The sequence below is a fragment of the Fukomys damarensis genome, unplaced genomic scaffold, assembly GCF_012274545.1.
Source record: "Fukomys damarensis isolate Sample0158 unplaced genomic scaffold, DMR_v1.0_HiC HiC_scaffold_21, whole genome shotgun sequence".
NCBI lineage: Eukaryota > Metazoa > Chordata > Mammalia > Rodentia > Bathyergidae > Fukomys > Fukomys damarensis.
In genome coordinates this window covers 11027472-11045550 of record NW_022900933.1, presented here as the reverse complement: position 1 = coordinate 11045550, position 18079 = coordinate 11027472, and the positions used below count along the sequence as shown (strand labels likewise).

Here is an 18079-nt window from a genome sequence, read left to right as displayed (position 1 = left end):
TTTTTTTTTTTTTTTTTTTTTTTTTTTTTTTTTTTTGGTACTGGGGATCAAACTTGGGACCTTGAGCTTGCGAACCACTATGCTAAATCCCCAGCCCTTGCTTCTCAATTCTAACAATATATTAGGGTATCCTGGATTTTGGGGGGGGTTAATACAGGGTCTCGCTCTGTAGTTCAGGCTGGGCTTGAACTCACTTTGTCCAGGTTGACCTTGAACTCACAGCATTCTCCTACCTCAGCATCCCGAGTGCTGGGATTATAGATGCATGCACCACCATGACTGGCCCTCACCTAGACTTTTAAAAATACCTGTAGTTGACCTGACTCCCAAACCAGTTACAACTTTTTTGGGATAGGGACTGAATATCTTGCAAAGGTATTTTGTTGTAAGAATTTAAAACTGCTGCTTGTTAAACTAAACTGTACTAATACAAAAGGGTTATTTTTCTTGGTAATAATAGACGAAGTAATCAGACCTTCACTTTGCTATATAAACTGGGAAACACTAATAAAAGAAACTACAAGCTAGAAAAAGTAATCCAGTGAAGGAGGGTTTAGAGAGAGGGGAGATTTTCTTTTACTCTTCTAATGATTCTGCCCCAAAATTGTAATAGTGCCCCAAAATATAAATAGAATAAGTGCTGGCAAAGCCATGAATATAAGCACTTGGCTATAAGAAGATACAGTCTTTTAAAAAAATTTTTTGATGCACTGTGCCTAAGTGGTAGAATCCCTTGAAAATTGTCAATGAGCATAACAGAACCAGTGAACCTATTTCATCCTAGTGATTGTTAGATTCATGATTTACCTATAGGACACTGGAGGTAACAGGTTTAGGCAGCCACTAACATCACCTTGTACTGCTCATTTTGAGTAAAGCCTCACTTAGACAAAATGGTGGCAATTAAGGATCAAGCAGAGTTCACCCATGCCTGGAGAGGCTAGGCCAGGGGTCAGCAGATTACCACCTCTTGGCCAAATCTAGTCTTTAACATGTAAATCAACTTGTAAAGCAAGTTTTCTTGAAACACAGACATGTCCATTCATTTATATACTTGCCTGTATTTGCTTTTGTGCCACCCTGGCAGAGTATAATAGTTTTATGGGGTCCTAAAGCTTAAAATATTTACTACCTGACCTTTGATAGAAAAAGATTACCAACCCCTTGACTAGGTGAAGGTACTAGAGGTACTTCTTGATTGCCACCTGCAGGGTGTAGATGGGAGGGAATTCAGCCTTGCTTTCTAAAAGAATCCTAGCCAGTAGCAATAGCATTGCAGGCCTTTTGATCTCTGGCACCCTTCCCCTTCCCAATCAAAACCTCGAGTTTCTTCTGAAATGTATGAAGTACTTTCTTAACTCTGTGGATCTATTCCACAAACAGGTTCTACTGACCCTGCCTGAGCAGCACCAGGCCACCTATTCCCACTTGACGTCCAACCCCTTGCTCATGTTGGAGCAGCTGCTGATGAACATGAAAGTGGATTGGGCCACTGTGGCCGTGCAGACCCTGCACCAGCTGCTGGCTGGACAGGAGATCGGCTTCACCATGGACGATGTTGACTCACTGCTCTCTAGATATGCAGGAAAAGCCCTGGAACTCCCATACCCTCTGAGGGAGAAACGGTCAGGTAACTGCCAGCATCCTAGATGCCTATTCTATATGGAAGGGAAATACCATGCCACGTTCTTAGTTTTAAGTTTCTCCTCTTTCATTATTTTGGGTTGATCAAGAGTGAAGGGAATATACTTCAGGAGAGACAGGTTTTTCTTATGTATCTTGGTCTTGGAAGAAGTAAGAGGCTAACCAGAATTAGAGGATGGCAGGTAACCATTGCGTGCTGGACAGCATAACGGCTGGGGAACCAAATACACTGGAAATGATCTCTGTCTAGCTTTGATATACTGGGCTCTGAAGTGCCATCGTTTCTTATGGAGAGTATGTTTTATCCCCAGAGTCACATCAGCATTTGTATGTGAGCTGACACAGCCCCTTATAGAATGAAAGAAGTGAAAGTGTCTTTTGCTTTTCTCTGGCCAATGTTAGATTTATTTTGTAAAATCCTAGTGTCTGCTCCTTTATTTCATGTGCCTGAACATAGCTTGTATTTTTAGGAGTTTAAAAAACATGTATATTCTTATCTTAGAAGTACCTCTGCCGTTTTCTTTATGCCTGGACATCAGGAAAGCCAGCAGCACTTTGAACAAGTGCCTAGTACAGTAAATAAATATGCTTACAGTAGACCAATATTTTTTTCAGCATTTTCCCTCTCAACAGATTCTGTGATTCACCTCCAGGAAATTGTTCATCAGGCTTCTGACCCTGAGACCATATGTAGATCACCATCAGTAGAGTTTGCTGCTACCACTCCTGGTAAGACCTCATTCTGAGAGTTACCTTCAGTTCACTTTTGCTTTATTCTGATTTTCTGATTCTTTTGCCTCTTTCAGTATTTCCATTTAGGATACTTCTTATTAATTTTTTGTCATAGTTCATTCTAGTCTTCTATATCACAGGAGCTTCAACATATAATTAACTCATTATTTATAATATTATATAAAGGTTCTGCCTACACTAAATTGATCCCAACCAATGCTCCACGGGGAAACACACTCACATTTGACACTGATTATATTCTTAAATCCTAAAAATAACTTATCCTAGGGCCAGGTATGTAGCTCTCGGTGGCACAGCACCTGCCTGGCAAGTACAAGGTCCTGAGTTCAAGCCCCAGTATCAACAAAACAAAACAAAACAAACAAACAAACAAAAACCTCATCCTAGTAGACTGTTTTCTTTATTTTACAAAAGAGCAGGCTCAGAAGTGACTTATCTCTCAGGTACTAGAATTGGGATTCTAACTCCATACTTGGCCTAGAAACAGACTTTCTTACACTACCTGCTCCTTCATCCTCTGGTCACTCACTGTCACATGAAAGCTGAGACAAGCTACAGTGGGCTCTTACATGCCATCTTTTCTTATAATAGAGAGTATTATTCCCAGAATTACATCAGATGGCATTTGTATGTGAGCTAACTTAGCCTCTTCTAGAAAGAAAGACATGAAATAAGTATGGAAAGTGTCTTCCATAGTATCACCTTGCTCAGTTTCAGGTAAGACCGGAGCAACTCAAAATTTTCACTGCTATGGGCATGTCCATGAATGACCGTGAAACAATACGAGTATTCACATAGACTTTAGCAAACAGCAAGATTTACAAATATGGAAACTTCCAGTCAATGAGATTGACTATATTCAGCCTTCATGGGAATTCTGTTAACCTACACAAAAAACAAGTTCCTTATGGGCCAAGGATGTAGCTCAGAGGCACAGTGCCTGCCTGGCAAGTGCGAGGTCTTGAATTTGATTCCCAGTACCCAAAAACAAAAGCCTCAGTCACATTTTAGTCCCCCTTTTCACTACCTGCTTCTGTCTCCAGCACCTGCACAGTGGCCCACCCTCAAAAGTGGCCTGGCCATTGTTCTGCAAGATGGTCAGGCCAGCAGGATTGGGGGTGGGAAGGCTTTTTTTCTGGGCATTCTTAAGAGTCACTTTGTTTTTCAGTTCTTTTTTATTCTGTAACTAGCCAAAATTGGTCTGCTAGATGAAATGTCCTTGGCTACTATAGATCCAAGACTGGCATTTGGTGGCCCTGCTTTGAGAATTAGCCATGTCTCACAACAACCAGCAGACCTGATGGGAGGACCCAGGCTAGCAGGTATATGAGCAGCTTCATGCACTTGCACAAGGCAACCTGAGCAGCTTTGGCGGGTCATACATGTGTGCGTATGTGCATTGCGCACGTGTGTGGGGGGGGACCTTTTGTTAGGGGAAATTTGCAGTATCCAAAAGAAAGAGTATTATACTGAAGCCTCACACACTAATCACTGGGCTATAATAATTATCATCTCATGATGACCATTTTTGTTTTATCTATACCTGCATCCTTCTGTTGAATTATCTTGCCACAAATCTCACATACATCATTAATTTATAAATGTTTCAGAATAAATTTCTAAATGAAAGGACTTTTATTTTTTTAAAAATGTCATTATCATATTTAAAAACAAATGAACTTATTACTATGAAATATCCAGTCAGTATTCAAATTCCCCCAGATGTTTCAAGATTTTTTTTACGATTGCTTCTTCTAGAATGACAATCTAAATAATGTGCACATGTAGCATTTGGCTAAAATACCTCTTCCATAATCAATAGGTCCCTTTTCTTCTTTTCTTTTCTTTTTATTCTGCCCATCTCTTTTATCTTATGAAGGAAAGTAGGTTATTTGTCTTGTACAGCCTCCCACATGCTGGGTTTTGCTGGTTGTCTCCTTTTTTTTTGGCATGAGACAGGCTCTCACTGACTAAAGCTGAGCTTGAACTCACTATGTAGTTGAGGCTGGCCTTGAACCTAAGTGATCCTCCTGCCTCAGCCCTGCAAGTGCTGGGATTATAGACACACAGTACCAGTGCCTGGATACTGGTTGCCTCCTGCTGACAGTCTAATGATCCCCAAATTTCCTGGACACTGTTAGATCTAGAAGCTTGCCTTAATTCAAGTTTACTATTTTTTAATAATTATATTTGATAGGTTTTGTTGTACATTTCCAGCAAAAGGCACACAATATCCCATCGTCTCTCTTTTTTGACAGAAGCAGCCATTGATGATCAACTGGACCTATTATTTCAATAGGGCTTTGTAAAATGATGAGATTCTATCCTTCCCTCTTCATTCTAAGCTGGAATATTGAATACCCTTTATTTATTCTGACCCCTGGATCACAGGTGTCTCCAGTGCGCATTCCCCCAGCCTGGGGGAGAGGAGCTTCCCTTACAGTCAGCCCCTGCTGGAATTTGTGCCCCCGGCGACACCCCCTGCCAGGCACCAGTGGGTGCCAGATGAGACTGAGAGTGTCTGCATGGTCTGTCACAAGGAGCACTTCAGTATGGTAAGTGGCAGTGGTCCTCAGATCACTGCAGGAGAGGAAGAGAGAGCTCCAGGTCAGGAGCCTGAGTTTATAGTCACCTCCTGTTCCCCAGGAGATAACAGCATTTCCAGAAGAACTGTCAAACCTATCTTGGATTCACCTTTGAACTGACCAGAATGTATTCTCTGGACTTAGGTGGTAAACATCCTCCAATAGCTTTAAATTTTAAAATCTTTCCCATTCTCAGGACATAATGAGAAAAAATGCAGGAGGAAACACCAAGTGTCAGGATTATACTTCTACTTCCTGTATCTTTCACAATAAAGTCGTAGTGGTTACACATGCTGGCTCAGGAGAAAGAGGACCTGTTTCCTAATCCCGGATCTGTCTCCTAATACCAATATGACTAAAACTTTTTCAAGCTCATGTACCCACTTATCAACTAGGGATGATAAATTGATTGGCTCGTGGAGCGGTTAAGACTAAATACTGTAACAAATGTTACCACACTTGGAAGAGTATCTGCCTGGCAGATTAGCTCAGAACTGATTAAAACGGTGGTGATGAAATTTCTCTATGGCTGTTTCTATAAAAGGCATGTGGTATCTATCAACCTCTTACAATGAAATGAGGCAGTACTTGTAAAAACATTTGAAAAAGGATACTTATTCATCATCCGTCTCATGTAAAAGTGTGATCCTCATTGGCTCAGAAACTCACTTCTTCCTCATTACTTTTTGCTGTTTCCAGTGTTGCCTCCACACACAAATAAAACTTGGCAGGAGCTGTTGACTGCAAAACTATCCATGACTTGGAACCTTTGCCTGCTAGCTGAGTGGTATCTTAAAACATCAGCTTTGTGAGGGCAGGGGCTGGGGGATTCATTTTTAACAGAGGCCCGAGCGCTGTACCTGGTGTTCTTAAACCACAGGTGATTAAAACCATGTGTAAATGGCTGACAAGTCTCATCTTGCCTTTCTCCTTCTCTCTTCGAACTCACTGGCATTCCTCAGTTTAACAGGCGTCATCACTGTCGCCGCTGTGGCCGACTGGTGTGCAGTTCCTGCTCCAGTAAGAAAATGGTGGTGGAAGGCTGTGGAGAAAACCCTACTCGAGTGTGTGACCAGTGCTACAGTTACTACAACCAAGAGTGAGTGTCCTGCAGCAGGGCTCATACTCTTAGTGACCACTGCACCCTCCCACAGGGCCTCACACTTCTGGGAGTCTCACTGTGGAGAGAGGTTTTTTGTTTTGTTTTTGTTTTTGAGTGTTTCAAATCTAGAACACTTCACTGAAATATTAACATTCACTCTGCAGTGCCATTAACTCTACAGTGAAACTCTGGATTTCTGTGTGAGTCGGCTTTGTGTTGCTGGGACCAAATACATGACAAAATGAACGGAAAGGAAGAAGAGTTTATTTTGGCTCCTTTTCAGTAGAACCAAACAAGTTTCAGAGGTTTCAGTCCATGGCCACCTGGCTCAAGGGCAGAAACATGACAGAAGGCGTGGTGGTGAGAAACTAGTCACCTCGTGGCAGCTAGGAAGCAGAAAGAAAGAAAGAGCCAGAGAAGAAGGTTCCAGGGACCTGTAGTTCCCAAACTCATGTCCCCATGATCTACTTTCTTCAGCTAGGCCCTGCCTCCCGTGCCCATCATCTCCCAACCATGCCATCAAAGCGAGATCTCATCAACGTACCGACTGATGAAGTCAGAGCCCTTGTTATCCAGTCATTTCCGAAAGCCCCACCTCTGAACATATGGACTTTTAGGGCGACATTTTAGATCTAAACCCTAACAGTCACAGAAACTGCTAAGAGGAAGCAGTGTTCACAGTTCTTGCATGCTGTATTATCTGAAATCTGCACACTTACCTCTTCAGCCCTTCCGTAGTCTGAGGCTGCTGGTCTTTACCCCTTACCGATTTTCTAGCCACCCTTGCTTCACTGGGTCTCATCTGACTCAAAGAAACATTTCCACACCTGCTAGTTGTTTGGGCATCACTTGCATCAGCTCTAATCTGAGTAGTCATGCTGGCTTCTTACTCACCATAGACAAGCCCTCCTACTTTCCTATACTTAATTCGCCTGCCAATTTCGCCAACTGCTCATACCTCTGGCAAGACAGATCGAGATCGTGTTTACTTGCTCAGTGTCACTAAACTTTTTCTACTTCCAGTACCAAACCACCATGAAACTAAGACCTAGGAAGATGGGCCAAAGCGTGTTTTATTGTATATAATGGTTTTACATTCAGCTCGATAGCATTTTTGTGGTATGTTTTGTTTTATATTGTTTTGTTGTTCAGCACTAAGGATTGAAACCAGGGCCCCCACACTGAGCTATACCTCCAGGCCTCTTTTTAGTTTTTTTTGAGGCAAGATCTCACTAAGTTACTCAGGCTGGGGTCAAACTTGCAGTCTTCCTGCCTCAACCTCCCAAAGTGCTGGGATTACAGGTGTGTGCCACCACACCTGGCTTGTGTTTATTTTACTATGAACATTTTTTATCATTATTTGCCATGATGATTGCAATGGCATAGGAAGGAAGACATTTCTTCAGCTTCTGTGACCCTGGTATACCATTGCCTCCCTCTTGCAGGTACAGGACCGAAATTACCCATACACCATTCTGTTGAGATTTGAAATGGGCAGTTAATATAGATGGGGGTTCTTTTACCCACAGTCACTCAGCAATAATCACTTTCCCTTGACTGAGGCCCCATATTACTGGGGAGATGGCCAGCAAACAGACCACAAGGTGATTGGATAAGTGCATTGGTGGTGGCACTCACAGCTTAGCCTTAGTGGCCTCTCAGAAGTAACCCCTAGAGGATGAGCTTTAGAGAATGAGGAGTTAGTCAGAAAATGCCAAAAGAACACCCCCAGGTATAATAACATCAAAGGCAGAGGCAGGAGAAAAATATGGATGGTTTGGGGAACTACAAATGGGTAGATGAGGGGCTGGGATGCTGGTCAGTGGATCCTGGATTTAACAACTCAATTGAGAGGACTTAATCGGTTGCATAAAATCTTGGTGCCTGCTTTCTGATGTCACTGGCTGGGGGCTGAGCTGGAGGTTCCTCATACAGGTAATAGACTTTGGTTCTGACTTGTGGCATTGGGACATAGAGTGTTAGGGCTGGTGGTGAAACAGAGAGGACTTTTAGAGCTTGAGCACAGGTCTTGGGCTGCTGGACATGGCCTCAGGAGGTAGCCAGGCCAAATCATAAAGGGCTTTGTCTACTGAACTGTGAATGTGGAATAGTTTTAACCTGAGAAGTTAAATGCTACTGAATGATTCTAAGCAGAAGCAGAATGTGGCCAGGTTTGCATTTTTTAAAAACTTGCTATAGCTGCAAAGTAGAGAGTAGGTGGTCAGCATCAAGGAGGGAATCAACTGCAGACTCCAGCAGCAAACGAGGAGGATCCTCACTGAAGCTGGGGTGTAGAGAGGTGAGGACAAGTGGAAGGGTGTCTAAGAGGCCGACTGCTGAGAGATTGGCTGTCGCAGATGTGGGGGAGAAAGGAGTTATAGATGGTTCCCTTGTATCTTACTTCAGTACATGAGTAAATATCAGTGCCATGCACATAAAGAGGAAAAGGAAGGATTCAAGCATTTCATGTATGTTTCTGTTTCTAGTACACCCGAAGAGAATCCAGGCCAACCAGAAGGTAAAACCTACTTATATCTTCTGTGATTCTTTGTTTATATGTTTAGAACTGGCTCTTTTTATCTATTGTCGACTTATTTGCCAAAGAAAATTCTTGATCCATCAGCCTATGTCCCTTAAAGTTCACGTTAACCTATCACCCGGGCCCATTGGGTTCCAGCATTAAAAGGCACCACTCTGGTCTTACCTTTATTAGAATCTTTCTCCCCCTCCCTGTCAAGTTCCCCTTCACCACCATCCTACCACCCAATCCTCCCTCCTTTCCCTTAGGTAATCACTGCTAGCATTTGAGCTATGGTCCTTCATCAGGAGGTTAGTTTTTTGATTATCTAACACTCAGCCACCCATTTGAGATGCACACTCATTCAGGGACTCTTATGGGAAGCAACATGATTGTGACAAACCCCGTGATGTTTTCCCTGTGTCTAGGTAAGGTTTGAGATGCCTAATGGGGTTTGCTAAGGGAAATAAAAGCACCGTAGAAAGTTAAAGGACCCTCAGACAACAGGCAGTATCTGCCAGCCATTGACACCAGCTCACTGGGCTAAGCCAGCCTGTACTGACAACCAAAACTGACCCACAAATGACATTTCTCTTCTCAGCACCCGACAGCTCGAAGACTGAAAGCCTTCCATATTCGGCTGTGGTCAAAGTCCCCAAAGCAGCTGAAGTGGAATGGACTTTGAGTCTGAACAAGGAAGAAAATGAATTGGTGCGGAGTGAATTTTACTATGAGCAGGTAATAGCAAGAAAACGTCATGGTTAATTAAATATCTTTCTGATGTATATGGCAAGAAATGCAGGGGTAGGTGAACTGAGCCTGGCTCTCCCTTGCTTACTGTGCAATAGTATGGAAAGTAAGACCAGTGAACTGGTTAAGGCAGAATATAAGGAACATCTCAGGAGATGCACAAGAAGAGACTACAGAAAACTTCATGGAAGAGCTGGCACCTGTAAGCTATCAGTGCAAATCGCAACTCTTTACTAGATAGCTTTGGCTTTAGGGTTGGTAGGAGCGAGAGGGTGGCTAAGCTTCAGGATAGTCCAAGAGTTTTGCCTTGTAGTTATGAGGATGCTGGGTCAGATACAAAAGTCACTGATAAATAACTATTTATTAAAAGGTCCTGAAGGGCCAGGGATTTAGCTCAGTGGTGCCGCTGCCTGCCTCACAAGCAAAAGTTCCTGGAAAAGCCAGGTGTAGTAGTATGTACCTATAGTCCTTGCTACCTGGGAGGCTAAGGTAGGAGGAGCATGAATTTGAGGCCAGCCGGGCAAAACAAAGAAAAGGACTAAAGATAGCCCAAGATAATTTTGGCCCTGATCTCTCTGCAGTCATGGTTTTCTAATTAGCTCACCAGTATGCAGGACCTCCGATATGGATGTGGCTTCTTAGAGAGCTTCAGTTCACAGAAGGCTCAGTAGCAGTCAGCTCTTTGGCAGCACCACTTAGACCACTTCAGATTTGCTGTGGAATTTTTGGCTCTGTCCTCTAGGGCTTTTCTATATTTTGAAACAAGAAGGAAATTTCTGCCATTCAGCTGCATTTGAAAGCGCTATGGTCCTTGGGTCCACTGTGTATTCCTCCCTTCTGCCGCCTGCTTAGGCTCCCAGCGCTTCCTTGTGCATTGCCATCCTGAATCTGCACCGGGACATTGTCGCCTGTGGTCACCAGCTAATTGACCACTGCTGCAGTCTGTCCAAGGGCCTCACCAACCCAGAGGTGGATGCAGGGCTGCTCACAGACATCATGAAACAGCTGCTCTTCAGTGCCAAGATGATGTTCGTTAAGGCTGGCCAGAGCCAGGATCTGGCCCTCTGTGACAGGTACATGAGTCTGCATCCTTTTACGTGGTGATAGCTGCTGCTTCTGACCCTGCTATGATTTTTCAACCCTTCATCCTCTGACGAGACATGTCAGAGGTAAACTCTGAGTGTAAAATGCCTGCATCTCACGTTGATGCTGATGAAATACTGTTACTTCATCGCAAGTGGTCTTCACCCTGTCTTGTTGGCCCGTGTTCTCCTTCCCACAGCCTATCCTTAAAGCAGAGTTTCTCTAGCTATCCTCCATCAAAAAGAAAGTAAAGGGCCAGGGATTTAGCTCAGCGGCACCACACCTGCCTGGAAAGCACAAAATCCTGAGTTCAATCCCTGGTACCAAAAAAAAAAGAAAGAAAATAAAGACTGGCTGGTTAATTGGTAATTAAAGTCGTTTAGGGAAAGCACTTTTCATGAGAGCGGAGCTTCTGGTTGTTAAAGGGAATGCATCCTCCCTGAACATCCAGTGATTAGCCTCACACAGAGCTCTGCCCAAGCCCTGACAATGGACTCAGGGAGCTCTGGGTCTATAACAGCACCACAGAGAGCGATTGGTCCCTAGGCTGTGCTAGGAGTCTGAGCTATGAAGTAGAAGCGTCCATGAAAAAGACGTGCCTGGGCCTCACTGAGGTTTCTGCACAACCTGCTTTGACTCCATTCATTAACTTGAAAATGAAAACTAATTCCCAGCTCATCCACCCAGTTTCATGACTCATGCTGAATGTTCCCAGCACCGGTCCTAACCAGATTAGGAGTAGGGAGCACAATTGTCTTGGAAATATAAACGCCACCCTCAGATCCTCGCTCAGAGAACTTAGCTTCACCACCTCCCAAATAACCCCTCTGGTCCTCAGTTTCCTGCTCTATAAAATGGGAATGATAATAATCCTTATCATAGTTGTTAGGAGAATAAAATGAGATTGTTCATGTCAAGAGCTAAGAAATGAGCCTGGTGCATACCATACACTCCAAAAATGTTAGTTATCATTTTTATTAACCAAAACCAGAAGATTGAGAAAAGCAGGTGAAGATGGGACAAAAGTAGGAGGAAGTGTGAAGGAGCTAATTTCACTATTTTATAATGAGAGACTGATTCCTACATCATTTTCCAAGTTGATAATGAAAAAAATAGATATACATTCAATAAAGTTTTAAAGATAACTATGAAAAGATGGGCGTGGTGGCACACGCCTGTAATCCCAGCACTGGAGGCTGAGGCAGGAGGATCGCTGTGAGTTCGAGACCAGCCTGGGCTACGCAGTGAGTTCCAGGTCATTCTCAACTACATAGTGAGACCCTGTCTCAAAAAATAAATAAATAAATAAATAAAAATAAAAATAACTATGAAAAACCAGGCATAGTTGTATATGCCTGTAGCCTCAGCTTCCTGGGAGCCTGAGATGGGAATAAATATCATTTGAGTGCAGAAATGTGACACCAGTATGGGCAACATAGTGACACCCATACAAATAAATAAACATGAAGGGCTGATGATAAGCTCATAGGTACAGCATGTGTTAAACAATCCCCAGTACTCCCCCAGACAACAATAACTATAAAAAGAATCGAAAATCTACCAAATTACTGGAATGGGATAGAAGGACAGGGGAAAAAAAAATAGAAATCCCTCGATATAGCAAAATGCAGAAAACAAGCATGAAAGAAAGATTGAAGACAAAAATAAAAATATATCTAAATATATCTCAAATTAGCAACATAAGTGAGATAACATCTGTTTATTGATTTTGGTTTGTTTTTTGTTTTGGTTTTGGTTTTTTGAGACAGAATCTCGCTATGTAGTGGAGACTGACCTGGAACTCGCTATGGAGCCCAGGCTGGTCTTGAACTCACAGCGATCCTCCTGCCTCAGCCTCCGGAGTGCTGGGATTATAGGCGTGCACCACCACACCCGGCTGACAGCTATTTATTGGGAAAAAAAAAAAAAAAGGTGCTCTGGTTGTATCTTAGTGGTAGAGCACTTGCGTAGCATGTACAAGAATTGGGTTTGATGCCCAACACAGCAAAAGAAAAAGATACTCTGATTGGGGAGTAAACAAACTTAACATCAAGTTCTATATGTCTTCAAAAATCTCTAATAGTTGGAGGAAATATTTCCTATAGACTGAGGGCAGCAGAAATAAAGGAAGCCCTTACTTCATTAGGATTCTCACCCACGCTGTGATATCATGGGCGCCCTTGACAGTGTGCAGCTGTGGCTTCAAATTATACCTTCTTTCTTCCCCACCTTGCATTCAGACATACTCCTTATAGAGAACTATTATCTTTGCACCACTTTACTGATGGATGGGAGGGGATTTATCTCTCGTGTGTGGCCATGCAAACCAGCTAAGCACTCTTAATTCTGATTAGCAGAGTACGCTAGTGTTTTTATCTTATGCCCCTTTTCTGCTAGACAAACAAATATTTATTGACAAACAAAATTCCCGTCATCTCTTTCAAATATTCTCATTTTCCAAATGTACAAATTTATGATGGTTCCAAATCTGCTTCTCTACACTTTACAAAGTTAAGTTTCCAGGGAAATTGGTGGCTAATCAGGATCCACAAGATTTTTGGTAAAATGATGACTCAAGATTCAGGAATTATGAATATGGACTTTTTTCAGCAACACCAGACAGAATGGTCCAGCCCTCTGGGCTCTCTGTCTTGATCAGGTTTTTATAATCCTTACGTGACAGGAGTAAAATCACAGAAGGCAATCCTAGTAAACTATAAGAAAGGTCCATACTGAGCCCAGGGAAAGGATGTCAAATCCAGGAGACAAGACTAGAAGTGGCAGGACGTAGAGATGTGAGAACCTGTATTCTTTCCAAATTAGGATTCCAAGGACCAAAATGCAACTTATGAGCCCCCAACATTCAACGGAAAGGCCTTGGCTCAAATAGAAACTCTGAAGATCCCTGCTCAAAAAGTTAACATCTAATAAGTGCTTGTAAGAGCTGGGCATGGTGGCGCATGCCTGTAATCCCAGCACTAGGGAGGCTGAGGCAAGAGGATCGTTGTGAGTTCAAGACCAGCCTGGGCTCCATAGTGAGATCCAGGTCAGTCTCAACTACATAGTGAAACCCTGTCTCAAAACACCAAAAAAAAAAAAAAAAAAAAGTGCTTCTAAAAAAAAAAGTTATAGCCACTATCCTAAGCTCTTTTATGTGGGGGTATTCCATTTTATCTTGAAAACCTCCATATATTATGTTCATTTTATGGATGGGTAAGTTGAAGTCAAAAGGTTAGTTAAGATGCCCCAAGACGTGGAGCTACTAAGCAATGGCACTGAGATTCCAACAGTCCAACTCCAGAGCTTTCACTCATAGTATCTATGAGGTCAGATCAAAAAGACAGTGGTGAGGGCTGGGGATTTAGCTCAGAGGCACCGCGAGGTCCTGAGTTTGATCTCCAGTGCTGGGGAAAACAACAACAACAACAAAAAAAATGGTGAGTGTTTAAATTTTTAAATAATTGATTACAGTAAAGGGTACATTGCCATCAATCCCCCTCAGAACACTCCCTCAGTTTGAACACACTCAGCCCATCCTTGCCACTTTCTGAGGCAGTTCTAGAAGTCCTCTTTACCATCTTGAGTTGTGCTGTCAGGACTGCCTCAGTGTCCTCAGTTGCTTCAAAATGTTCACTTTTCATGGTCATTTTGATTTTGGGGAAAAGCCCGAAGTCACGTGGTGCCAGATCCAGTGGGTAAGGTGGATGAGGACTCACCGTAACGCTTTTACAAGCCTGCCTCTCCATTGGCTGGCACTTGGCAGCACATTCCCCATATTTTTATATCACACCTCATGAAGACGTGAAAGAGGACTTCTAGAACTGCATCGGAAAGTGGCATGAACAATGGGAATAGTGTGTTTGCAGTGAGGGCTAGTATTTTGAGGAGAATTAATAGCATTGAGTTTTTTTGCTGTAACAAATGTTTTCATATAAACATTCCTTGTGTATTTTGATCACCCCTTATGTACCATATACTTCTCAATTCTCATTATCACATTTCACATTGAAAATGAAACAGAAAACTTATAATAACAGGCAGTCTTAGTAAGACTCTACGTAACCTCATCGCCATGCCCTTTTCTTCTCTGTAGTTACATCAGCAAGGTGGATGTGCTGAATATTTTAGTTGCTGCTGCCTATCGCCATGTGCCATCTCTAGATCAGATCTTGCAGCCTGCTGCAGTCACCAGGCTAAGGAACCAGCTTCTGGAAGCTGAGTACTACCAACTGGGAGTTGAGGTACTTCTACCCCACTGTAGTGAGGTGCCTTTGCTTAGCCTTGCAAACAGGTCTTGCCATGTCTCCATTGTCCTGACCACAGGGAGGTATTGAGGGTACGAACAGTTTGCCAGCATGGGAATGATGGCAGGCCCGGTGGCCAGGTGATGGTTGGCTCAAGGAAATGGAATCAGTCTTGGGAGACTCAGGGTGGACGGGGGTAACTCTCACTAAAGGGAGTAATTTTTCTCCCAGGTCTCCACAAAGACTGGGCTTGACTCCACCGGGGCGTGGCATGCTTGGGGCATGGCCTGCCTCAAGGCCGGAAACCTCACTGCAGCCCGTGAGAAGTTCAGTCGATGTCTGAAGCCCCCCTTTGACCTCAATCAGCTGAACCATGGCTCGAGGCTGGTACAGGATGTGGTTGAGTACCTGGAGTCCACAGTGAGGCCCCTCGTTTCCTTGGTAAGAGCCAAGCAGGCAGAGTGCCTAGCTATGGGAGGGAAGGAACGCTCAGGCCCTGGGAAAAGACTTGCATCAAATTCAGCTGACAGTCCCAGTCCCAGCTCAGAGTTTGCCAGCTTGGTATTTTGTCCTTTGTTCATTACATATAGTTTGATAAATATGTATGGTTAGATAAGAAATAAAGAGCCCCTCCCCTCTTAAATAAAAAAGCAAAATGCAGAAAACTTTTTTTTTTTTTTTTTGGTTCTGGGGATTGAACTCAGGACCTTGTGCATGTGAGGCAGGCACAGTGCCACTGAGCTAAATCCCCAACCCCAGAAAACCATTTCTTTTAAAAAATGAAAATCACCTGTAATCTCATACCCCAATTAGTATTAAAATTTTGGTTAGAACCAGGCAAGATGGTATATGTCTATATTCATAGCTACTCAGGAAGTTGAGGCTGGAGTTTAAGGCCAGCCTAGCAGCATAGCAAGACCCTATAACAGAAACAAAGATTTTGGTAATTTTCTGGGGTTTTGTTAGTTTGGGTTTGTTTATGTGTTTGTTTTGGCAGTCTGGGATTGATCTCAGGGCCTTTACACTGAACTACCTCCAGCCCCTTTTTACTTTCACTTTGAGACAGTGTCTCACTAAGTTGCCTGGGCTGGGGTCGAACTTGTGATCCTCCTGCCTCAGCCTCCCAGAATGCTAGAATTATGCACCACCATACCCAGGTATAGAGTTTTATATCCGTCTATTCTTCTATTATTAAAACTGGAATGTGAGCATTTTACCACATTTGTTAAATATCTTTTGGAGGTTCTATTCAATAGCTGCTGAGAACTAACTGATCTCCATTTTTCTGTCAGCAAGATGATGATTACTTCGCTACTTTGAAGGAACTGGAAGCCACCCTTCGAACCCAGAGCCTCTCTCTGGAGCTAATTCCTGAAGGGAAGATCATGAACAACACCTACTACCAAGAATGCCTGTTCTACTTACATAACTATAGCACCAACCTGGCCATCATCAGCTTCTACATGAGGCACAGTTGCCTTCGGGAAGCCCTGCTGCACCTCCTCAACAAAGTAGGTAGCAGGGACACAGCTGCAAAGGGCAGTGCCTGCCTCACCCAGATCCCTTAGGCCCCTCAGGTTTAAAGCAGCCTTGAGCAGTAAGATCAGCCCTGGCAGAGTCAGGTCGAAACAGAAAACCCTGCCGACGCAGTCATTGCCCAGTGAGTGTGTCACAAGTCTTAAACTCAGACCCCAAATCCCTCTCCTGACTGACAGTAGCTAATTCAGTCCCCTTTTCCCAAACATGTAGCAGAAACAGAACGTGATCTCTAGAATGAGATGCCTAGTGTGCATCTGGTGTGGCTGAGGACACACCGCTGAACTTGTTTCTACCACCTCCCTCCTGGCCTGCAATAGTGTCTCCTTGGAGTTGTCACCCACAGCAGGTCATGTACAGGATGAAAGGAGCACGTGGCTCCACTCATTCTGTCTTCATAGCCTCTGCCCTCATCCTACTGGAGGCAGAGGTACCGCTGAAGTGTAGAATTTCTTTGTCACTACCTATAAGCGATCAGGATTCCATCTTACCATGACCGTTTGGCCTTCCTTCTTTATCTGAGTATTTCTTAACTGTCTGAGAAACAGGCTACATACAGAGTTGATAAATAATTACAGAATTATAAATAATTACATAGAAAATTAATGGCATTTAAGATAAATGTTAATGTCACTTGGCTGCCCTGAATCAAACAGCAACCAGTGAAAGTTTACAAATAGATATATCTTCTAGGATGACTCCAAGTAAAATCAACAATTCACAAAATGTTGGTGTAAGACCCCTACAGGTCAGCGAGAGGGAAATGTCTTCACCATGGCTTAGCTACAGCTGGGTCTTAAGAATCATGGAGAAGTCCTGTTACTTGGAATTTAATCGCTAACTTCTTCCCTTTTTCGGTTTCCAAGTGAGTTTAGAGGTAAAGATGCTTCAAATTGAAAGTGGAAATTGTCCAGTCCTGTTCCCCTTGACAACTGTAATCCAAAGAGTTAAGCTGCTTACCCAGTCATCTCAGTGGGAGCTGATGACAGCATTGTCCCTATTTTATGTTTGTCAGAGCTAAGAAGCTCTATCTGCCACAATCTTAGTTACCCTTGAACTGAACCTTGCCTTTATTCTCAAGCAGGTAAGGACTCAGAAAAATACATTGCAAAAGTGATATACTAGTGTGTAGGGTATGGAAGGCAACCTCTTTCTTGTCTGTCCTCTGTCTCCACTGCCCCTTTGCCCACACCACCTGCTCACATGAGCTTCCTAAAACATTAGCACACTCATGTTATTTCCCTTCCTAAAAGGCCTCCAGTGGATTTCCACACCACAAGATGAAGTCTGAGTTGTGTTGTATGCTCTAGTACCTACCAGGATCTGGCTCCATATTTCACTTCACCACAAATCCTATCTGTACCCCGCATTCCAGACTCATCAAACTACCTTAATATTCCTGATTGTATCATGCACTCACTGTGTAAGAGGCAGGACTGGAAGGTTGGTGGACCAGAGAGGAGACGATTGCAGTAATTCAGGCAAATGGTGGTAATGGCTTGGGTCATTGCAGCACAATGGAGATAGTGAAAAGTGGTCAGCATTTGTGTGGGTTTGTTTGTTTGTTTTGTTTTGTTTTGTTTTTGAGAAGGGTCTCACTGTGTAGTTCAGTCTGGCCTTGAACTCACTATGTAACCCAGGCTGGCCTCAAAGTCCTGGGATCTCCTCCTGCCTCCGCCTCCCGAGTGCTGGGATTGCAGGCGGGCACCACCACGCCTGGCTCATCTGTGTGTATTCTGACAGGAGAGCTAGGACTTGCTGATGAATATGATGTTGGAATTTGGGGAGACATAGGATTCTAATGTTTTTGACCTGAACAACTAGAAGAATTATAGTACTGTCTGAGAAAGGGAAGACTAGGAGG

The 18079-nt window shown here is 43.3% G+C and overlaps 1 protein-coding gene across 1 annotated transcript in view; it reads left to right on the top strand.

The window, feature by feature from the left end:
* The window catches only part of Zfyve26 (zinc finger FYVE-type containing 26), a 61715-nt gene that overhangs the window by 33388 nt on the left and 10248 nt on the right, over positions 1-18079 (top strand). Inside the window, exons 26-35 of the mRNA XM_010645347.3 lie at positions 1384-1630; positions 2278-2373; positions 4789-4952; positions 5945-6081; positions 8571-8602; positions 9204-9340; positions 10205-10425; positions 14529-14676; positions 14911-15120; positions 15972-16190. Coding sequence (XP_010643649.1) covers positions 1384-1630; positions 2278-2373; positions 4789-4952; positions 5945-6081; positions 8571-8602; positions 9204-9340; positions 10205-10425; positions 14529-14676; positions 14911-15120; positions 15972-16190 — 1611 coding nt within the window. The remainder of the gene's footprint in view (positions 1-1383; positions 1631-2277; positions 2374-4788; positions 4953-5944; positions 6082-8570; positions 8603-9203; positions 9341-10204; positions 10426-14528; positions 14677-14910; positions 15121-15971; positions 16191-18079) is intronic.